General features: G+C 37.1%; 2 protein-coding genes across 4 annotated transcripts in view; both read right to left on the bottom strand.

Annotated features, from left to right (window-relative positions):
- rasgrf2b (Ras protein-specific guanine nucleotide-releasing factor 2b) overlaps positions 1-19,229 on the bottom strand; it is a 53,282-nt gene extending 34,053 nt beyond the window's left edge. For both annotated transcript variants that reach the window (XM_008418213.3, XM_008418212.3), the window contains exon 1: positions 18,610-19,229. In XM_008418213.3, the coding sequence (XP_008416435.1) occupies positions 18,610-18,885 (276 nt within the window). In that variant the 5' untranslated portion in view covers positions 18,886-19,229. The remainder of the gene's footprint in view (positions 1-18,609) is intronic.
- A 1,792-nt stretch (positions 19,230-21,021) lies between these two features.
- The window catches only part of msh3 (mutS homolog 3 (E. coli)), a 40,222-nt gene continuing 36,392 nt past the window's right edge, over positions 21,022-24,851 (bottom strand). For both annotated transcript variants that reach the window (XM_081610761.1, XM_008418214.3), the window contains one exon: positions 21,022-21,366. In XM_081610761.1, coding sequence (XP_081466887.1) covers positions 21,285-21,366 — 82 coding nt within the window. In that variant the 3' untranslated portion in view covers positions 21,022-21,284. The remainder of the gene's footprint in view (positions 21,367-24,851) is intronic.

Raw genomic sequence — 24,851 nt, forward strand, 5'->3', positions numbered from 1 at the left:
ACACTTCCATTTTCTGCTACTTGGTGCTGCCATTCATGAGGGCTTTCATGAATGAATTACAGGATGGACGTTTACAGGATTCATCCTGTAAACGTCTAAATTTACAGGATGGATCCTGTAAATTTAGACGTTAGCAAAAAATATCTTCAAGTACAAAATAAAAGATTTTTGCAAATGCTGATTTTACAGATGGACCCATATTCTCAGTCAGAGCTGCTTAGCTGTACATCATGTTCATGAAAATGAAAAACAGTTGTGATTACATATAGTGACTTATAGGTGTATATGATAATTAATCACCTTGCTGCTTTGATAATATAGTTCTGGTCAGATGTTTTACATACATTTATCAGCTTTGAGGAGCTTCTTATTATTAAATGGCCTGTACTTGTAAAGCGCTTTCTCTAGTCCAGAGGATCAGTTACTCACACACTGATGTAGCCACAGCTGTTCTGGGACAATCTGACAGAAGTGCAGTTCACAAATAGATTTTGGTGTTGGTGCTTTAGGAGGTTCACTCCAGAAAATTAATGTCATCCTGCTTTATTTGTTCCAAAACTAATTACTGTATGTTTTAGATCATTTATCCAACTGTTTCCAGGTTTCAAACACTGGAAGACCAGTGTCGCTGTAGACAGTGAGGAGAGTTTTACATAAATTGGCCAAAAGGTTGACAACAAGAAAATCATTTACTTCTCCAAAATCAATGCCATCAAACGGGAGTGAAACTTGCAGATTTCCACATGGACAGACCAAATGCCTTCTGGAAAAAACAGTTTCACAGGCAAAACAAAGATCGAGTTATTTGGCCACAATTACATGAGGAAAGTTCAGAGACTCTTAAAATTAAGAACAGAGAATACGCTGACAAGCATCGCGGCAGAGGCCTGTGAGAAAATGTTACTGTCAATTGTACAAAAAGAGCAAAAAATTTTAAAAATGGAAGAATTACTTCCAAATAGAGCTGCAACAAATGGTTATTTTAGTAATCGATAAATCTATCGATTGTTCCGATTCATTGCTTAAGTTAATATAAGATATACATTAAAATCATTTAAAAAAAATAAATTCTTTTTTTTGCCTAAAACTGTTAACTACTTTGTGTGTTTTTCTTTCAGCTATATAACCTATTTTTTGAATCTGTATATTCCAGTTAACAATTAATTAATTACTAAATTAGCTGGTTATTTCAACACGATTAATCCAGGCTTTTGGGGATCCACCGGACTGATGAGAAAAACACCATGACTGTCAAGAAATAAGTACTACAACGTTAGCACTTCCTTCACAGACTTAAAAATGTGAACGTTTTCATCCCAGCCATAACAGCATTCAGTTATGGCATTCAACATTCATGCCATAACATGAATGTTCATGCCATAACATGAATGTTATGGCATGAATGTTGTGTTGTATGCATGTGATACAACACAACATGCATGTTGTATCACATGCATGTTGCATGTGATACAACATGCATTCTCGCATGTTTTATCACATCCCGGTTTGGCAACAGCACAGCCACAGTGAGGCACAATCACAACAGGATAGTGAGAGCTGCTGAAAAGATCACTGGAGTCTCACCGACGCATCTCCAGGTCATCTAAGCAGAGCCCAGTGTGTGCAGAGTAGATGGCATTTTAAAGGACACCATACATCATTTTCATAGGATGTTCAATCAGGTGCTATTCTATAAAAACTTAGGAGTCATGATTGACTGTCGTCTATAAAAATCCACATGGAAGTGGTTTGTAAAAAGACAAAACATGTTTCTTTTGACGCCTGAGGTCCTTCAGAGCAAGTGAAAAATGTCTTCTTTTGTTTTACACCTCAGTGATAATGAGCAGTTTCCAATGTCGTTCACTGCGTAAAAACCTAAACTGCTTCATCAAATAAAAATTTGCTCTAACATTGTGAATCTCTAACTTTATGAATCTTCCTAATATAATTAGATAAGCCAATAATATCACCTCTAACCCCGACTGTGCTCTGGATAATACAGACTGTAACCCTCTGTCATGTTAAAGATACAGGGCCCCAAAGTTTATTAAGGTTAAACTGAGGAATGCTTTTATTCTTCAGTCAATCCTGAAGCTAAACGTGGAACATTACCTGCAATATTACATCATCTACTCATTTTATGATGTGTAATTTGACTAATTTTGATTCTGTCTGTATGTTTGCATACGATAGTGCTGTGATGCACAACACATTTCAGACTAGTGCCGACAGTGAAGCTTAAAATATAGTATTATATCTTCTCATGTAATATGTTCTCCTTCCTAGTATTTGGTAAAATATACAAAAGTCAGGGCCTCAAATGCTTTTTGTCCACAGCAGACAAACTCTTAAACCAAAGAAACGTGGAGTGGATTTTATTTAGCATAATGATGGATATTGGTTTTTCTTTTTTTTTTTTAAGTCTGCATTTGTGGCAAAATGTTAAAACTAAAGAAATCCTTGAATGAGGTAGTTTTTTTTTTTTTTTTTTTTTTTTCAATTTTAGGTCCTGGTTGTTGATTTTAAGTTGCATACTTACAGATTTTTATGCAATTTTTATGTTTTTGCACTTCTGTGCCAAATATTAATGGTCGTTAATCCATTAACGACCATTTTCCTCCAGGTGTGAAAGCTGCCGAGAGAAGACTAAAAAGAAATGTTCAATCTTCCAACTGATTAACCCTCCTGTTAATAAGATGCATGGTGATAGGCAGGGCTTACTTTGCCCATCTTGCAAAAGGCTCTATGCTGACTCATTAGGCAGCTGATGGGTTGTTTCACCAACACCCTGACATTTGAAAATGTGCAACAGATTGCTTGTGAAATTGTCTTTTTTTTCTCCTACTCGGTATCCAGCCAACAGGTATAGTACCACAAAAAAAGGCTTTCTGTCTTGCAGATTTCCTCAGTGTTTGATTTTTTTTGTCACACCTAATTGTTTTAGACCATCAAGCAGATTTTACTATCAGAACATCACAGCTGGAGTAAATACACAAGATGACTTGATTTATTATGGTAATCAAGCTGTTTAAAACAGCCTGGCCCTGTAAAAAAGGTAATGATCCTGTGATCCTCATAAATGGCTCAGGCAGCATCAAACCTTTGTGAAACCTGGCAATGAGTCTTTTATATCACTGTGGAGGCATTTGGTTGCATTCAAGCAGGAACAGTCTGTTTCCACAGCATTTCAATTAAATTTGACTAGGCCATGCAAAAAGTTTATTTATGTTTTTTCTGTCCTATTTGAACACTCACAGCCCTGCAAGGTTGTTCTGGATAGTTTTTAATTTAATAAAATAAATCATTATTTGACACTGCTTTTTGTATTTGCTCAAGTTATCTTAGTTTGACATTAAAATTTCTTTCATGAACCAAAATATTTAAGTGAGACAAAAAAGTAAACCAGAAGAAATCTGTAAGAGGGCAAGACATTTTTCACAGCACTGCAGATGAGGCAGCTTTTAATAAATGAAAATGACAAAATTTACTTTTCTCTGTTGACAAAACTCTTTCAGCAACTTTTTGCAATCATTGGATTTGTGGCTTGAATGGACCACCATTAAAATGCTTGGTTAACACAACCAGCAACCCAAATCTGTGAATTATCACAAGTGCTACAGAAAACGGCACTGAATTAATGCATTAACACCAGAGCACACAAATTAATATCATAAATCATTGCAATCATTACATTTTATTTGATGATTTCAAACAATATCCAGGAAATTAATAGTATTTGTAAGTATGGTGAAAAGAAAAAAAAAACCCTTTATAGTTAAATGTTTTACTGATTACTATATAAAGCTGTGTTCTCGGGTTATTAAAATACACTGACCACAATTTATTGAACAAAAAAAAGCACAACTACAACATTTTGGGTGAAAAACTGAGTGCACTTATATTGCTTTTTAAGAGATTAGAGGTAAAGTAGCAGCCAGGAGCAATTGGCTGTAGCTCCAAGAGCGGAGCTAAGACTGCAGACGTTAGCGTTGCTGTAGTCGTAAAACGCTTCCAGTATTGTCAGTATTGAAGTATATTTGGGAGTCGTCTATTAATATGTCTCTGTGAGATGCATTACTAAAGACTTTGTAAGCCAGACTTAAAAAGTAAACATCTTTATTGAGCAATCCAAATTTACAGATTCAACAAGCCCAATATTTAGAGACTGGTCAGAGGGAATTAGCCAATAAAAGTCGTCTTTCTTTGATCTCTGCACTGTCTCCCTTTTAAAGGGCTCTGAACACCAAACATCAGGCATTCTCCAACGTGTACATCTTACAAAATTATCACATGCTTACTTTCCACATCATGTGCTTAAATCCATACATCCCTTGTTCGTCTAGACTCAGCGTCTCCGACCTTTGCTTGAATATTGTCTGAGCACAACAAAGTCCTCTGTGTGGTCAGACGCAGCATGAATGAGCATTAAGGTATATTTGGTCTTTGAACTGCTGTGTCAGCGTTTGTGATCCCTAACCCCTGCAAATACCAGAGGTCCACTGCATATCTACTAGCAAAGTAGATTCTGTACTGAAGAAACAGAAAACTTTCTGCACTATGAATGTTTCTCTACACTGAAGTCCCTTTTTAAAAAATAGCTCAACTCAGTTACATTGTATGGCCTAAGTTCAGTTAAAGTTATTTTATCTACATTAATACCAACATTGTTTTAATATTATTGCCAATAATTTTTTTTTTATATCAATTTGAGCATCCAATTCCTAAGTTTATATGCCACCAACTCTTGCAGAAGCAGTGACCCAACAGCCCCGGGGGCGATCATTAAAGTTTAATGTTGCTGCATCTGGATCAGACTGTAGCATCGAAGCTTTTGCAGTACTGCATACAGCCAAACTGTACCATGTTCTCATTAGACAGCGGGAAAAACTGCAGAGGCTGGGTTGTTCCTGCGGATGTCACAAATGTAATGAGAGGTCTGAACCCTAATCGGACCCTTTTGCTTTGCTTCCCGACTCTGTCGCTGCTTTCAGGTCTACCAGCTCTTTTCTGTTCACATCAGCTCAAACACATCTTCCATCCCTCCAGGCTTCGTTGCACTGTAGGAAATTTCACTGAGACTAATAAAGAACGAGAGAAAAGGGAAAGGCTAAAAAAAAATAGCTTGAGACCCTTCCCTGCTCCTTCTTTTTTCATGTTACAAACAATCAATTTAACACCCACATGAAACTACTTTTTTCCCCTCCAATCTTCGCAGCTGTCATATAACAACAAGGCTGTGACAGAATGACATAAAGGAGTGTGTTGTGCCAAAGAGAGAAACAAGCACAATGAATGGCAGAATTTCTTATTATTCACAGGCAGCGTTCCATTAGTAATTCTGATTTGCTTGAAGTGAGAGGAGAGAAAAAGGTCTGAGACAAAAAAAAGTATTCTTTGTTCGACAGGGCTCGAATGCTTTTCTCTTTATCGCCAAATATAGACTTAAAGATTAATTTGGACTTGGTGAAATTTTTATTTTGCACAACACGGCTTCAGGGATGCAGAGATGTCATGCTGTAACAGGAATAAGTGAATCAGTGTTGGGACCCACAAATGACTAGAGACCGAAATAAGCACCAATGATGCCACTGCGCCGTCTGGTACCACGGTACCACAGATGGGCCTTGTTTTTTGCCCCCCCCCCCGTCTCTCAATCAGACTCTAAAAGCAGGAGGCATTTTGCTGTTTTGATTGTGTTCAGCTTGTAAGAGAGAAATCTGAATGCTGAGTGTTAAAGGTGTGATTAGACGTTAGTGTGTATGCAAATACATTCAGACAACAATAGATAAACTGCCACAGAGTGTTTACAGCGTTATTTGGATTCTTAGTTTACAAAATGCACGTGTAAATTTGCACATTTTTGTTCACCCGTTTTGAACCTATCCATCCATTGTCCATACCCGCCTTTATTGTGCAGGGCCTATCTTCGGCTGTCATTTAGAGAGACACTCTGAACAGGTCAAAGTCAGTCACAGGGCAATGCAAAGAAAAAACACAAGCAACTATACACACATGCAATCAAGTCAGAGAGACCTGTTAACCTAACAGTTACGTTTCGAACTGCGTGAAGAAGCCAGAGTACCTGGAGAGAATCCACTCATGCAAAAGGAGAACATGCAAACTCCATGCAGAAAGACCCAAGGCCCAGATTCAGACCCCGAACCTTCTGTGCCATCGTTTTGGGTCTCTCTAATACAGCTTTACAATGAGTTGGAGACCATAATAATCACTGCCTTAAGGTTTTTGTATCCGTTGGATTTTTACTCATTTTGTTATTTGCAAACTTCAGTGTATTTTTGCATGTGACAGATTAACACAAGACAGTGTATAATTACAGTGGCAGGACACAGACACTGCTTTTCAATACTTCTGACAAAAATCTGAAAAGTGCCGCACGCATTTGCTCACATTCTGAATCTCAGTCTAAAGATTTCTGCAGCCGCTAAAAGGTTTTCTTCCAGGATTACCATGCAGCATTTAGCTCCTCCAATTTTCCTAACAACCTTTATTTATTTATTTATACTTAAAATCTGAAATGTCTTTTACATGGCCAAAGTAACAACTATGCAAATAAAAACTATTAAAACATGGACACAATAAGAAATAAAAGAGGATGGCCGTTATTGGCCTCTCAAGAAAAAAGTATGGCATATCTACTCTTCATCTTTTTATTAAAAACCTAATATCATTAGAGGATGTGACTGTTTTTAGTTTAAGAACTCCCTGTGATTATTCCAGGAATATGGTGAAATGAATAGAGAAGTCACATATTTCCCCCAAAACTCTGTTGTAGCTTAAAATTACCACTAAATGTATTAGTAGCTCCATATATTAAGTTATTGGGAAGAAATAAAAAAACAGCCTCTCCCGCCTGCATATCCTTTGATTCCTCAGCTCCTGTTGCTCCCACAGGGGCAATAATATGCTGAATGAAGCCTTATGAAATGCTCCAAGGACAAGAGCAAAACAACCAAACCACCAACATAATGAAAATCTTGCAGACTCAGAAATACACATTTAAACTTATTTGCTGCAGTGTCATCCATCATACTTGCCATTAGGAATAACACTGCAGAGAGCTCTGAAGCATGTTGTACCCTGCAGGTACATTTTGTCAGATTAGAATCTCCTCATTTGATCCTTGGCTGGATTAGATGGAACCACGTCTGCCAAGAATGAGGCCTTGGCCGGTGCAGCTCAGCATAATACTGCTACAACAGATGGATTTCACCAGATCCTAAATGCCCTGTAGGAATTGGAACATTAAATCGAGTTTGTTTACTGACTGAGCAGCACAAAGGTGCAAGTAGCACTTTCACCTCACAGCTATAAACATCACAGTAGTAGGTCCGTTAGCCTTTAACTGTGCAGTTTGTGTGTTCTTTGTCTGCCTGTTTATTTGTTTAGCAGATTCTCTTCAATAGTGCAGAGACGTCCATGTATGGTTAAATTCTGACATTTAATCTGGTGTGTGTGAACATCCTTTGAGCAACTTGCAAACAATCTGAAGTCTGATCCGCCCAATGCAATGTCCGGTCTCACGGCTCACCTGAACCACTGAGTATGCTGCGATGCTTAAAATTCAGGTTCAGAAGATTCACTGGCAAATATTTACTACTTCTCAGTTACTATTTCTAATTGTAAAATACAACAACCTCTTTTTTTTATTTTAGGAAATCCTCCCAGAGCCTCCTCCAGTTGCCATGCAACCATAGGGTGATGAGTCCAGAAATATTCTCACGCATATTGTAAAAGTGTGACTTTGCATTTGCACAGCTGAAATTTGGTTAATGTGTGCTTCCAGGTTATCCACCTGTTTCCTGTTGCTGTTGGACTATTTGTTTCGATTGCGAACAGTTTGAAGTGATTTATGTTTCCTTAAAAAAGGTTTTGTATTTAGCCAAATTTGTCTGCTCTGATAATAATTTCCCAGCTCAGACATGTCTAATTGTTGTGTTATTTGCGCCTTTAAGAGGACGCTTCAGTTGTGATTTCAGCAGGTGTATAACATGTCCCCAAAGTGAAACAGGGTGGTTTCTCTGACCGGTGGAGGATTCTCAGCAAACAAGATATCAGCACAAACATTTACATAAAGTTCTACGCAAGAACAGAAAAATAATTTTGTTTTTATCTAAATCTGATAAAGTGATAATATTTGGAGCCACTGAATCCACCTCATGATGTCACAGTTAACAAACAATCACTGAATTAACAACTCAAGTCCTGTTGATTTTATTGTTCTCTGTGCAGCTAAAACATCTTATCGAAAACTAAAGGTTAGGAATCAATTTAGATGTACAGATGAGACACAACTTTGATATTAAAGCACAAAACACTTTTGTTTTGCAGTTTTTCACCTTGCATGCACCCATGGACAATAAGACTCAGACTCTGCAGACTCAGTCCCGTTTTCTGCTTTTTTGTCTTATAGTTCTACTTTCTCAATATTGCTAGGAGCAGTTGGAGCAAAACATCCTGCTGTTTGGATGCCAAAGATATAGAATATAAAGAAGATCTCCGTTGAGTCCCACAGTGCGAGACGACATATCAGAACACCATAAATCTGTTTTATGATGTTCTTGAGAATTGCTCCCAACCTGATCAAATAAAAGCAGTCCTCAGAAACACAAGCAATAAAACCTTCCTTACATCATAAAATGTGTACATCTTTTTCTTCCCAACAGCACCACCAATATGATTTACACGTAATGATCTTAAATTATCAGGCTGTCAACACAAACCAGTGAGCTGCAACTTAGGAGAAGAGAGAGCAGAGAAAGATTCAAGTGTTTTTGTTCATTATTTCTCTCGACTGTCTAATCTGCAACAGCTTGTCAACCGATAGGGATTATGACTGATTCTAGTCCCAGCAGCTTCATCCAAATCAGTGAGGCACAACAAGAAAATGGCAAAGTACATTTTCAATTCTCACCAGATGTTTTACAACAATAGATCTGAGGTCTGCAACTCCAGTCATGCAGTGTCGGTGTCCTGGTACTTCTGAAGACATCCCAACTTCAGCACACCTGAATTAAATGAATGGTTAATGACCAGGTCTTTGCAAAACAGCCCAAGAAGGTAATTCAGCCTTTTGATCCACGTGTGATGGAGCAGGGATGCATCTAAAAGTTGCAGGATGGAAGGTTTCGAGGACTGGAATTGTTGTTGACCCAGGCTGCAATAAATGATTACTGAGAATAAAATCATGGAGAAAAGAAAAGAAAGTAAACAATTTTCTTCTATTCTATGTTTCCATGAAAATTTTGGGGGTTGAACTGACAAATTTTTTTTTATTCCAGGTTGGACTCAGACAACTGATTTAACCTAATTTTCGCCTAAGTTAATGGGAATGTAAGCACATATTTGAGCTTGTTTTATGAATAGTTTTCCCTCTGTAAAATTTGTATATAAAACTCAGAGTTGAAGAGTCATTCTGTAAAACAGTCTGGTCTTTGCCAGATTCTAAAATTACCTAATTTTACCTTGAGTTTAACAAGAAGGAAAGAAAAAACACACATCACCTTACTTTGAAAAGCTGTGGTTTAAAATAAAGCAGAACAACAATAAATTGTTGCTCCTAAAAGGTTGCAGTGGAAAAGTGGCAGCCAGGTGAAGCTAATTAAATACACCTCATTCAGTCACCATCTCTGCAACAAGAAGCTCAGTTGTTTTGTTGATTCGCAGCCTTGTGCAAAAGCATAAACCCACAAACTTTAATGGTCTAAAATTCCCCCATCGCAGTGTCATATATTACTAGACTCAGGCAGAAACTATTCAGATTACCGGCTGACAACTGTGGTTCAGAAAGTTCCTGAATAAAGTGGTGTACTTAGTTTTTCCACGTTAAATAACTTGGGCAGCTGTTGAAGACCAGATCATTCCAATTATGTCTTGGTATGCAGAACTCTAGAGCTAAATATTTATTACTTTATACGTTTTTTCCATCAGTGAATTATAGATAAAAACCAATATTCATTGAGTTTGTTGAGTTTAAAGGTCAAACTAATGATTTTAGAAAACTAGCACAGCAAACAGGAGCATTTTGAATGATTCTAGTGGAGGTTTAAAGTGTTTGCAGTGGGATTAGCTTCAATACTCAGTGGTAACTAACTATTGTTCATTTATTCACCGTATTCAGTTCTAAAGCAGCTTCATCACAAATCAAACACACAGAAAACAACAAATATTGCAACACCATTCAACCATATTTAGGGAGAATTTAGATTTTTGCTGGCCTTAAAAAATAAACTAGTATGTAATCTGTATCTGTATATTTCTTTCAAAACAAAAATATAGGTGCATGGTGTAGCAAAAACAGCAATTCAATCAATTTCACAGGGTATTTTCCTTATAAGGTTATTATCTTTAGATTTGATCTCTACATTTCAGAGACTGAAGAGAATATACTTGAGAATATTTCATGAAATCCTGCTTAGTTTCTTTAAAAGAAGCTCATTGTAATCCTGTTACAGCATTTTTTTCAAACGGAGGGAGAATATGTTAATGAGCCTTTTTTGGACCAGAAGCGTTTCCTGGATAGTAGAACCGTCCCTCAGTGCAATCTGCACTTTAATTTCACAGCATTTCAAATTGAAGAGGACAGTTTTAAATTCTAACGCTACGGAAGCCCATAATGGATCTGGCACTTGAGAAAAAAACAAGAGAGGAAATTACAAACAGCCCTGAAGAGGAAAGCGGATCAGACTCTGGGAATAAATGAAGAATCAGCTCCAATTAGTGCACATCAGAGAAAACACTAAGCTGTGAGAGGCTAGCAGTGCTTCGTAACGGGAACTAATCACAAACAGCCCACTCAAATACATCAGCAATAGTTATCACCCCTCTTAAGTCTGATCCCACCTTTTCATCCTTGGAAAAAAAGGTCCAGCATGAACTTTTTCACATTAATTATGTTACAACTTACAACCAAAAACTTTAAGATACAGTATACTACATCTTAAGTTATATACTACATCACCGAAAATCCATTTTCTGTGATGTAGCAAAACAGGGTGGTGCCTTATCGCTAAATGGTTATTTTCAAACATTTTCTACAATTAAAAGTATGAAAGGAGTGGCCTGTACTTCCATTCAGCTCTGTTGTAGTAACAACTGCATGTATTTTGTAGCACAGCTGGTCTCAACTAGATTTAGGTCTGGACTTTGACTGGACCATTTTAGAACATCAATATTATTTGTCCACTGTTGGTCTGACTGTATGAGGTTGTTTTCTTGCTGATGGGCAGGTAACATCTGCTCTAGTCTTAACTCTTTTGAGGCAGGTTTTCTACCCCATATTTAGTCCCATCCATCTTCAATCAATTTTAATTTCCTGAAAACATTTTCAAAACTTTGAACCGCATGGAGTCGCCTTTTGAATAAGTTGAATAAGTCTCTGATTACTTTCAAACTAATAAAACAAAAAAATGCAATGTGACGTGAATGTAGCATGTAACGCAACACAAAGAAATGTAGCAGTGTAGAAAGTACAGATACTTAATGTAAAATGTAGTGGAGTAAAAGTCGAAAGTATCCATGATTAAATCTATTTAAGTAAAGTACAGATACGTGAAAAATGTACACAAGTAAACTAAACCAGCTAATTGTGCTTCACTGCATCCCACCTCTGGTATTCAGGGCTGTGTAAGCCAAAAAGTAAAATTTAGTCCAGTCAGACCGGAACTACTTCTTTCATGTTTTCAGTGTTCCCTACGTGTAAGTTTTCTATTTTGCTCTCCATTTTAGAATGATTTGATGTCCAAAGCTTCAGATATTGTTCACTAATAACTCTGCCTCCCTCGGCCTCCTTGATTCTGTTTTCTCACTAGGATACTCTAACCAACCTCTCAGAACAGCTCAATTTATTCTGAGATTAAAACACGTGGACACAGCTGTGTCATACTCTTTCCATTTTCAGATGGTGTCTGGGAAAGTGCTGCGTTTGTTGTTCAAAGCTTGGCGTATTGTTTTATGACCTAAATCTCTTTTAACTTCTCTGCATCTTCATCGCTGACCTGTTTGCTGGGTTAGAAAAAAATCTCAAATTTACCAAATTTAAATAAGAAGTCAAAATTGTTTTCACTTTCACTAAAAATGTTAAAAGTTCAGTATACCAAGCAAAATCTAGATAAGTTTTCCAACAATTCTAATTTCCACTGTGTAAAATATCACAAAATCTATGTATAATATACTATTATATGTTATATCATGTAATATATATATATATATTACATATTATATTATAATATACTATTACATACCTACCACTAAATCCTTGAAGTCATATTCTTTATTCAGACTTACTTCCATAGACTTCAATAGACTTCTAGGTAAACTATTTCTTTCTGCATTCAGTCTCGTCCTCTGCTGCTGCAACCACACAAATCTCCCTGGTGAGTGACAAATAAAATAGAAATTCATTCTATCCTCAAACTGAACAGTTGTTTTATTGCCACCCCATTAATTCCACATTAATGTCAACTGTCAGCAAAGTTTGATGTATGAGCAGCTATCAGGAAAAAAAAAATCACTTTTATGATTTGTCATCTGTTCCTGCTTCATGGACTCCCTGAGCTGTACCAGATCTATTGGCCCCTTTACATGCTTGTTCACATCAGCAACGCATACCCACAGTCGCTGTGGAAACCATTCAGACTGCTGCAAACGCTCGCCAAATTATCTGAAGGGTCTGAAGAGCAAAACACAGAGAAAGGAAGGGAGGCTGGAGCTGTGTGTCATTTGTGTGGCTTACTGTGGGGGTGTGATGCTGCAGGTTGCTGCCAGACTGACTCTGCCGCACGGACAAACAGTGAAGAGAAAGAGCAACTGACAGAACCAGGAAAGGCCTCACTTTGTTTTGTTTTCACATAAGCAACGAAAGATGGCCAAGTTTTGAAAAGCTGCTTGATTAAAACATGAGCCGATATCAGAGAAAACACGCTACCGACACTTGGTTTTCTTATTTTCTGTGAGTCTGTTTGTGGACAAACACTTACACATCAGAGCTAAAGATTTTTACCTGAGGACAGATTGAAAATAACCCTAATTAAACACCACAGCTGCAGTGTCAGGGCAAAAAAAGAGTGGGAGAGAGAGTGAAAGAATAAAAGGCGACAAAATAAGACATCACTGCCAAGCTCTGGAACATCAGACAAAACAGATTTTACGCCGACATCTGTGCCGGCAACAGAAGAACCACATGGCAATTTGCTCTGTTCAGAAGTAACTCCGTTACAAAGATGTGTTCTTGTGTAATGACACTACCCCACTGCCGGTATGCATACAACTCTAATTAACTGCTTCCAACAAAAAGTTTAAAGAAAAACGCACATAATGGAAAAGGAGAAAATAAGTGACTTGTAATGCTTTGTTTAAACAGCAGAGCTGTATTTTGAAGATAACGTAATCCACTAACGCTGCAGTATGTAACTTTTAAAAATATGTTCTTGACATATTTATTAAAATTGTCAAGAGCTCCTCCTCTTCTTCCCTGAGCTACTGTTGTCATCTGAGGAAATGCACCGCTCCCGGTCAAAAACAACCAATCAGAACCAGGAGGAGTGTCTTAGCGCTGTCAATCAACCTCCTGCACTTGCTACTAAATGTGCTAATAGAGCAAAAACAACTTGATCTGCTGGGAAATGTTGATGAATGCTCAGGCTAGTTAGCATGGCCATCAATGACGATGGATAAACAGTTCTGTAAATGGTTCGTTGTTTTTCTGCCATTAGCACAAGATCCTCAAGAAACTACTTAAGTTTCTTCAGACTCAAAAATCTATTCCTGAATAGCAAGAATAGTTGCTGTTCTTGTAACTGAGGGTACGCACACTGTGACGGACAGAAACAATCAGGTAAGCTTTAACTTTTAAACGGTGCTCAGCTGGCGTAAAGACGCTAAACTGTGCCAAGACAATATCTTTCACACATCACTACTAACAGCCTCAGTCATTAATACAAAGCAGAATGGATCCAGGCTTTTATGTTTGTAAAATTATGACGTCGCCATCTGAACATTGCAACTAAGATCAGGACTCATGAGTAACAGTTTCTGGTCTGTTGTCTGATTTCAATGGGCCTGTGCTACTTTTAGACTCAGTTTTCCATTCTTAGCTGGCTGTGCATTGCCAACAAACTCCAACTTTGAGGTTGTCCGACCTCATCTTACATTTTAGATGATTTTTAACTACAGGTGATTTCAAATCAAACATCATCTAACAGTCGATTAATTACAGAATGCACATTTTCAAACACAGTAGTTAAGTTAGCCATGAAGAAATAAATGTCACATTCCTCAGGCACACAACATGCACCAATACAGTTGTGTAGTCTATGCCAAAAAACTATGTTTTTGTTTTATTACAGTTACACTGGAGTAAAAAAATCATGTGACGAAAAGTTTTGTTGAAAAGTCAAATAACAAAAAACATCCTTTTCTATTAAAAGCCTACATCAAATAGGCGATCCAAAGCTTAGTTCCAATGTTTTTGTTTAGGCTAAACTTAAACGGTTTTCTGGGATAGACAGGGATAAATGTGAATGTGAAATAGCCAAAAACCTGGCTTTTTATTCACTTTTTCAGTAGCTTCATTCTCAGTAAAAACATTTGCGAATTGTAATTCCCCATGTGCCGATGCTCCCGGAGCAACAGTGATGTGAAGAAATTCCAGTACACAACATTTACAGTCCAAACTATCCCACTGCATATCACTAATTTAATGCACAAAGAACTGACCCAGAAACGTTCAGCTGCTGGCTTGTACAATCCAGGTTGCACAAGCATAAATTATTTAAATCCGCAGAGCTTTATTTCAACTTTGTAATTTAGATCACAAAGGCAGAGCTCCTGTTTTTTTACAGAGCTGGAGATTAGGAAGAGTCCAGTTAAACCAGAACCTGCAGCACAAGTAAGACTTTCAGAAAAACCTTAACATTGTCTAGCAAACTGGGAACTTAATGGAGACCTTGAAGTTGTTTAATTTCCCTGCTTAGGCTGATAAAATAGAATATTTTTATGTTGCTTCACTGGTTGTTGTTTTATTGTGATTTGCATCTTTTTGTTGTGCAGGCTTGCTGCATATTTCCATATACTAATTATAAAACTCTGAGATTACATCACTGGTTTTGCACACAGCTGGAGGTTTCACTTCAAAAAAAAACAAAAAGCAATGTTGCTTTAATAAAATTGTGCTCTGAACAACTTTCTCTTTTTCTTATTTTTAATAAGAAAAACAAAGTTACTCTAAATGTTTAAATGCCTAATCTCATTTTCCCTACAGTCTTTGGACTGCACACTAGGAGTCTTGAATTACTGTTCCTTACTAAAAGTATTCATTCACTTTTTTACATCATGTATTTTAATGGGATAAATATGACGTGAAGGGAAATGATACATAATATTTAGATATTTTGCAAAAATAAAATAAAATCTAGAAACTGTCTTATGTATTTGTATCTCACTACTCAGAATTGACTGGTAATTCTTTGTAAAATAGCTCAATCTCAGACAGATTGGATGAGTAGGACCTGTGAACATCATGGGTTTTTTTTTCTCAGGTTTTGCAGAACTGAATTTAGATCTTGACCTTAATTGGCCTTAATTAAACATCTTTACTCTTTGGCCTACAACCGTCCAGTACAGCTTTGGCTGTAAATATGAGGTGGCTGTCCTGCTGATAAGTCTCTGCCCCAGGCTCAGGTGTTTTACAACCTCTTTCTGGAATACTCTGTGTACATGTAACAATACATAGAACTATATATAGGAATTTGCATGTCTGTCAAAAGGTTCAGTTATGATCTAATCTTCCATTTTTGCTGCTGTATCCTCTATATGGCTTGTGGCAAATGGGAAATGAGTATAAAAGTGTTTTCTTCCTGCCACTCTTCCATAAAGCTCAGATTGTGGGATCCATCTGTATAAATTGCCTTGTTAGCAGATTCTCCCACTTGTGTTGTGCATCTCTGCAACTCCTCCAGAGTTACCACCAGCATGCTGGCTGCTTCTCATTAATGCTATCCATGTCCAGTCTACTAAATAAGGAAAAAGGATTGCAGGTTTGCAGTTGTGTCAAACTATTTTCAGATACTGAAATTAGCATTTCTCTGTATGAGATTTTGAAGCTTGGTATATTGTTTTATAACCCAATGCTGTCCTGAACTGCTCCACAGCTTCATCCCTGCTCACTGCTGTATATATACTGAGATGTAAATGCACTGAGAAAAACTCAAATTACTAATTAGGTGATTTCCAAGAACAATTGTTTCCACTGGGTTTTATTTAGGGGTGTCAGAGTCAAAAGTGGGTGTTTACAAATGCATCCCACACCTTACTGATTTTTATTTGCTTCATGTTGGTCTCAGGAAAAAAAAAATCCCATTTTGACACTTGGAAGTTTAAGTTCAAAGTCTATAAATATTTAAACTTTTTAATAAAAACTAAAGTTCAGTAAATCGTCAGGGTTGTTTATTTGTTTGTTAGTTTTACAAAAACACATGTTGTTCTTATTTAATTTTTTTTTTAAGATTATAGCAGGATCTGCAATATTGTTTTCCATCTGCAAACTGCACCACAAATGTGACACTTATCATGAAAGTATATTAATCAGATGGAAACGAGTACAGGAGTTCATTTTTGATGTCTCACCATGAAACACCAAGATGTTTTTTGTTTTCCAACATGATTAGAGTCTTTCATGCCTTCTACTGTAAGAATGGATGATAGAAAACATGTTATATCATCGTTTGAACATCATCATTTGTTATTTGTGCCTACCTCTTAACAAAATTTCTGAGTCTTTACCTCACACTGTCTGTCTTGACCAGGAGATCTTGTGATCTGAGTGAGTTCTTTAAATAGAGATTTAATAGAACAATAGAAACTGAAGATAAAAAAATATGCCTGCAAAGTCTGCAGAAATGTCTGTATAAACTGAAATCAATGCAGTCATACCTGAAATGTAACATAATATGAAGGCAGTCTAAGTTACAACACTGAAAGAAATAATCAATTTAGCAGGTCAAGTTTAATTCACAGCATTTCCAGGGCTGTCCACCACGGGGCCTGTGTCCTGCAACATGTAGACATGTCTCTGGTTCAACACACCTGAGCATCCACTCCTAATCACCTGCTAATCACCTGATTATATAAATCAAGCATGACGAAGCAGAGACATAATTATCTAAAAGCTGCAGGACACCAAACTTCAAGGACTAATGCCTGTGACTTAATAAAATCAACTGTGTCCTATTAGTATTTAATATCAATATTTAACATAAAACAACATATGTATGGATGAATATTTTAAAACACTTTAAATGTAATAAAAGATGAAAAATAACAAAAAATATAGGATATACAGAATTTAAACAGGGTAACTGTCACAGACAAAGTAGTACTTGAGCTCTGAAAAACAACAATAAACTTGATGACAAAGCAGAGAAATCGCATTTTCTAAATAAGGTAAAAGAGGGTGGAAATTCCCCTCCCACCGTTCATCCACCCAGCCTGTGGAATGAGACACTTTCCCCACCAATACATCTTCCATTTTCAGGTACATGTGTCTCTCAATTAATATCTTTGAGTAAATCTGTTTTAGTCATTTAATTTAAAAAGCGAAAGGTCTGTGAGGCGTTAAGGAACCCCAGGTTGACCATCAGATTTTCTAAGTTATTAGCTCTGATTAATCGTATCTTCTTCGATACTTCATAGATTCTTTAAGGCCTTCAGGTCAGGCCACTTTGCTGGCCAATCAAGAACCATGGTCATTGAAACAGGTATCAGTCCTGTGTGAGCAGGAGTCCAATCCTGTTGGAAAATAAAATCAGCATCTCTATCGAACTCGTCAGCCGAGGGACATTCAAAGAGCTCTAACATTTCTGTGCTAAGCTTAGACCAGATGATGCACATTGGACAAACACCAGCAGATGACACGACTCCCCACTGACTGTGGGAAACTTACTACTGGACCTCAAGCAACGTCTTCCTGCAGACACTAGAACTTCTAATAAAATGCTAATTTTACTTTTATTTTACTAAAATTGGAGGTGGACACCTGAGCCACAGCCAGTTCACTTTCTCCTTATCATTCTGATGTTATCTCCAGTTTAGGAATATCTTAACACAAATAATAAATCTGCTGTAGCCCATAACTTGGATATGTCTATGAAAGGTGGCTCTTGAATTGTGATGCAGATGCAGTTCGTGCTTTGTGAATCTATAAAACTTGTGAATGGATCCTCTCAAGGCTGCTTGTGTCTATGCTTGTTGCTTGTGTACCTTTTTGTGCCACACTTTTTCCTTCCACTCAACTGTAATATTCTGAAGAGAGAGTGGCAGAAGAAACGGCGCACACGCTACAACAGTGATAACTTGCACATATAAAACCTCAGCTGTGTTACTTAAGCGCTGGGAAGTTGAGGGGAATGAAAAACTGTCTCTCTATGTGTCGTACAAACAAAAAATATGGACGCTGTTCCAAATTATCCAGATGTACCGGTGTAACCTTTCTCTGTGTCACACTTTTAATCTGATTTAGGAACATTCAGTCTGAGTGACTGAATGTTTGGGATTTGTTTATTTCAAACAAGAAATACAATTAAACAAATACCTCACCTGTTTCTCCAGCGCTTCCTTCCCGGTCGTGGATATTTTTGGCGCAGGCGTGCGCTCGCAGGTGCATCCCTCCAACAGGTAAATCCCCGCTGGCCGCGCGCTCTGCTCGTTCTCGAAGTAGAACAGAACATTCTGGTAGAGGGCGAAGAACTTCTCCGACCACCGGCTGTTCTCCGCCGTCTTCTTGCTCAGGTAGCCGCGCTTGGTGCCCTCTTTACGCGCCACCACCGACAGGAACAGTGCGTGCCCTTCGTTGTAGCGGACGCTCTTCTGCATTTTTGCCGCGCGGCTTGAAAGGCAGAGGGAAGAACGTGGGAGCTTTCACCGAGAGCCCATGGTCCCCGCGGGCTTCATGTAAAACTTTCCCACCGAGAAGCGCCTCAGTGGCGCCGTGGCGCACGGAAAAGTTGCCGCGGTGACGGAAGCGCAGCAGCGGAGGAACTCATTGCAGAGATGCGCCGAGCCAACACGCACTTAATAATAAAGCCATGGTTCTCTCCTCTAAGAAGAAACGACTGTGAGAGCAGGAGGGGGAAAACCCTCAAGCGGGAGAAGGAAGAGATAGAATCACAGAGGCGACGCGCAGTAATCCGCTTTGGCAGCGGTTAACTCTGTCCCTCTCTCTCTCTCTCTCTCTCTCTCCTGCGCTCAGTCTCTCAGGGTCTCTCTATCCGTCTCCCTCTCCGTGATGCGCGCGGATCCTGGAGTTGGTGGATTTAAAGGCGGAGCGAGAGTTGCTTGTTTCTCCAGGAGAGTGAGACATGCGGAGATGAAACTCAGAGGTCCTCAGTGGCAACTGTTGATTTATCTCTGCTTAACAAGCAAATAATTATAACAAGAACACAAGTTGTTGCTGTTTCTTTTGCGTTTTCGATTACAGTTTTGTTTTTCAACTCACCGTCCTTTACTCTAGTTAGTAAATGAATTCCACCTGTGTGTTTTAATCTCAGCATGAATGCAGCTGTTATATGAAGGCCTAAGATCGAGGCAGGTGTCCAACCTTTTTGTCACGGGATAAAATCGTTGAGTCAATTTACAGGTCAAGGGGGGGAAAAACTAAAATAAAGCAAATAAAGCTAGGGTTTGTTTGTTTTGTTTTATATAAAGTTTGTTGTATTAAGAATTGCATCTAATTTTCAAATACTTTTTGGCTTGGTTTTGACAAATTTCTTTTTCAGTCACACAACCGGATTCGGGTGAATTTCTTTCAAAACGTTTATTCGTATATTTAGCCATCTAAAAGCTGATTTAGGTGCAGCAAAGTCAGCATTTGAGTAACAATCTCTGGGTAGACGAGGTCCTACTTATAAAATTTGCCTGTAAAAAGATGAATGCTTTGTAATTAACATTTTCCGTTGTAAGAAAATTATGTTGGTAATAATTTTATCCTGGTGAAAAATAAAAAGTTTGATGAAAAGTTGGAAGTGTAGTTGAGGCTTGCAGATAGATGAGGCTTAATGTTGGGGCATTTATCACAGGGTTACATTATGAAGTAATACCAAAAGCATTCAACATCTTGGATATAACTAAATATGAAACAGACTATGTGACTGGTCTGACCTGAACTGCATTCAGAAGCATTTGAACTGAGCTGGACTTGTTTTTTAAAGTGCTTTGAGATCTCATATACTGTGGATTGTTGCAAACTAGTCAAACTAGAGTTGAAGTTTCACATTTCATGCTTCAGGTACTTTTGATTCATTTTCCTTTGGAAGGAAAAAAGGAGGGGAAACAGAGTTTATGCCTTAATGGTGGAGCATTTCCAATAATGTTGCATGATGTTTGGAATTCATTATGTAATTTTAGTTTCATTTTAATCATGCATTACATTTGCTTCCAACTAACGACACATCAGCTTTACATAAACCCAGAAAATGTTCTTCAGTCAGATTGTATGTAAGAAGTATATAAAATATAATTTTAAAACTACTGTCAATGCCTAACTGAAGTGATCGTTCATGAGCTGGGTGTTTAGTTCTTTATGGCTGAGATGAAGGGGGTATTATCATTAAACACTATCATCATAAATGCAAACTGCTGAAAGCAAAATTGTGTTCTTAGTTGTACTATCGTTTTATGAAGTCCATGCAATTAGTGTGCATGCAATAAAAAACCACTTAACTATGTACAAAATAAAATAGAGTTGTTAATAAAATGCTACACGAGTCCAGAACCGTTCAACAATAAGTGAAGCCCTCCAATAAACGCATTTTGTTTCAATTTAGCTCGAAACAAAAACACTAACAAAGAAATAAAACTTAAATATTAGGATTATTTGAATGTATTCCACTTTACTTGCACACTCATTCTTTTTTTTTTAAAGAATAATGGGTTTCCAAAGTCTCAGCAATGAATCTAATATAATGATTATGATTTCAATATTGACCAAAAGAACTCCAGTTTAAAAGGTCATAAAAAAAAACGGGTCTGGCATTTTTCTTTATTTGATCGTCGAACACATGGACACCACACAGCTGTAGGTAAAATGTGATCCTTTGGTATCAACTATTGTGATGACAGCTACCAGAACCTGAGGGGCTTAAAACTGCATAATCAACAAGCTCCTTCAGAGAGAAGAAAAAACTCTTTTGTGTGGATTAAAAATGTTCAGTCATCAATGGCATGATTTATTTCTTGGAAGTGCTTTCAGGTCGACGGTTGTAGCTGTTGAGACGTCAAGAGTTCGACTGCAGCCACTTTTCGAGGGAGGATTTGTCGCAGATGCTCCAAAGAGCTGAGAGAAGTTTCTTGTACTTCCTGCAGAGACACAGAAACACCAAAAACAATAACCATCCGGGACTAGAAAATATGGCAACACTTTATTTGAAGGGGGGTGAATAAGACTGTCATGACACTTTCATAAACATGACATAACACATGTCATGAACATGAATATAAGCCTTCATAAATATTTATGGCTGTTGTCAGAAACGTCATTCGGTAAATTATGACATTTTTAATACAAAGTTGACATTATTCAAAATGTCTTTGTTATGACAACTTGACATTAATCAAGAAATCATTACTGATTAAACTTTACCTTTAATAACATAAAGTTACCTAATTTTTAAAGTTCCATCAGTAATACTGTTATAACAAATTTATATCAGTAATAATTTGTTCGTTAATGTCAAGTTGTCATAAAGACATTTTGAATAATGTCAACTTTGTATTAAAAGTGTCATAATCTACCAAATGACGGTTTATTACAACAGTCATAAATATTCATGAAGGCTTATTCATGTTCATGACATGTGTTATGTCATGTTTATGAAAGTGTCATGTCAGTCTTATTCACCCCCTTCAAATAAAGTGTTACCAAAAATATTTTATTTCCTTTAAATATTACAGAAACAAAAATGCTGCAGTCACAAACATTCATGTAGAAATAAAATGAAATCTACACTCAACTCCTCTCTGTCTTTTGTTGGACATATGCATCTAACATAAACACATTTAATATAAGAAGGATTACTCTGATCGAGTGGCTGTGTGTGTGCATGCGTGTGTGTGTGTGTGTGTGTGTGTGTGTGTGTGTGTGTGTGTGTGTGTGTGTGTGTGTGTGTGTGTGCGTGTGCATGCGTGTGTGTGTGTATAGCGTTGACATTTTTTTATGTGGTGGAAAGGTTAGAGGATAAACAGCCATGCATCAGTCTGTATGTTATATACAGAGAATGACATATACAGCAATATGCTGATTTATTGGTAAAACACTAACAATTATCCAAACCTCCATCTCATCACTCAGTACTAAGCTGAATTTGAGCCACATAGGAATTGTGTGCTGAACTCCAACAGAGAAGCCATCTGCGTCAGCATCAAACAGATGGATTTTAAATTTAATATACAAACTCAGTGATGTGTCCAAAGTCACTCAGAACATTTTTTTGCACTTGAGCTTCTTCACAGAGAAGCCTTTCCGTCAGAAAGCTGATATCAGCAGCTCCCATGTTCATCCAGCTAACATTACTGTGGACTCCGGTGGCTTTGAGGACAGAATATGTTGTCCTCAGCTTCAAGAGTGCAAATCCAACCAAATTGCAATGTAAATTATTAAAACTCTAATAATAATAGTTTATTATTATTAATGTAAGTCTCTTTTAGGGAGTAAAATTTATTCCCTCAAAAACGTAATTGCAAATACCTTTGTGACTGCAAAGATAAAAATGTGTTTGTTTTTTTTAATAATCAGAACTAAAATTTCTAAAAATATATATATTTCACTTCTCATCTTTGAGAATATACTATTGTAATACACAGAAAAATACAGTGGTATAAAAAAGTCAAATCAAATTTCTTATATTTTTGGCTATTTTGTCCCATCTAAATATTTCAAATCAACCAGATTTGATTCTCAAGAGAAAACTGAGTGAACAAAATGCACTTTTCAAATGTTTTCATTCATTAAAAGAAATAAATCTCAAAAAGTTGAGTTAAATATCACTTTGTCACTAAACATTACTAGCCACACTGAGTCCCGATTACTAATAAACCTGTAAAAACAATAAACCTTTCTAACAACAAAAAGTAGGCTAAAAAATGCTCAAAAAGAAAACACCAAATGTTCCTGATATACATGTAAATCAAGAACATTTGGTGTTTTTGAGAACCAAAGTATTTGATGTCCATCAGGGAATAGTTACAAACCCATTTCCATTGGATCATTGGGACATCAGTGATCCAATTTCTGAGCCACAATTGGGAAAAAAACATCCAACAATTTGTAAACTTTCCTGCAGTATCCAATATTCAATGATTCACCCAGTAAGTCACAAAGGAACCCAGAACAACATGCAGGTGTTTAGGCACACATACACAAACACATTGTATGCATTTTTAAACAACCATATTCAGTCACAGAATTCAAAAGTATGCTATTCTTATTAAATGTACATTATTTTTTTCTCACCTGTTATTTTTATGTTTTTATAGTTCTTATCTTAGTTTGAATATGCATTCTTCCATTTGCTGTTGGTACACCTGCACTTCCAAACTGTGGGACAGTAAAGGATATTTCTGTTCTGTTTTATGCCATTGTACTTCAAATGCTCATGGTACAAGAACTGTTGGAAAAGGCAAACAAGACGAAGAGTTTCAGAGCCTAAACCACTGCAAACTACTCAGAACACAAAGTCTCTTGAGACACTTCTAGGAAAATATTTAGTGGAAAAACAAAGAAAAGCAAATTGAACTTTGTGGAAGATGTGCGTCCCATTCCTTCTGAAGGAGAACATTCAGCCAACTTAAGCTCAAGCACACTTGAGTCACAAAGCTGCTCCTAACTCTGAATGGCTCATAAAAGCCAAAATAAAGGTTTTGAAGTGGCCTTGTCAAAGACTGAACTTAGATCTGATAGAGGTGTGGTGTTGTCACCTTAAATAATTGCATGAATAATTATGAAAAGAAGAGTGTGTTAAAATTCCCCCACGGTGACGTAGAAGACTGATTGTTAAGTTTTGTAAACACTTCAACTATTGATGTAAAAAAAAAAAAACAATCAAGCAGGTGACTCAACGTCACAATGAGTCATGTTGATTTTGTTAAATATTTTAAAATGAAATCATATGTTGAAATGAAAACTACTTCTAGCATATTTCAGAGTAGCTTTGTCTGATTAAAATGTGACTGATGATCTAAAACATGCAAGTGTGACAAATCTGTAATTTGCTTTTTGGTTACATCTTTTCACAGATCTGCATATTTGTGCAAAGCTTAATAATATACAAGTCATAATTCAGCATAAAAATTCACTGCAGCTCATACATGGTCAAGAAACATTCATTAAAAATCAGGCATGAAAAAAAGAAACCAATTTATTTTATTCGATTCCAGATATTTAGACACATTACAGCAAAAAACTCTGCTGCTGCCGTTTCAAAATGCATGTGTTACTCTAAGTAAGACCATTCAAAACAAAGCTGCGTCATTAACACCTGCTACAGTTACTTAAGGGGATTTTTAAGCATCTCATGATGATAAATCTTTCTCCTGTAATCTTCTGCCATTTGCATCGCTCCCTATTTTCCAGGAAGAGTGGCACATTTTCCGGTTCAAATGTGTGAACTCAAGTATGAAATCAAGTGCATTTGAGTGCTGAAGTTTAAATAAACATTAGTTTAGTCGAGATTAGCTTTCTGATTATGTCTATAACATTATGACAGAGCCGCATCTTTGAGTGTCAACCTTGCATTTGAGCTTTAAAATATTTAAATCATTTGGGAACTGGGATTTATACTGAGCTC

The sequence above is a fragment of the Poecilia reticulata genome, chromosome 9 (assembly GCF_904066995.2).
Source record: "Poecilia reticulata chromosome 9, P_reticulata-male-v2, whole genome shotgun sequence".
Lineage (NCBI taxonomy): Eukaryota > Metazoa > Chordata > Actinopteri > Cyprinodontiformes > Poeciliidae > Poecilia > Poecilia reticulata.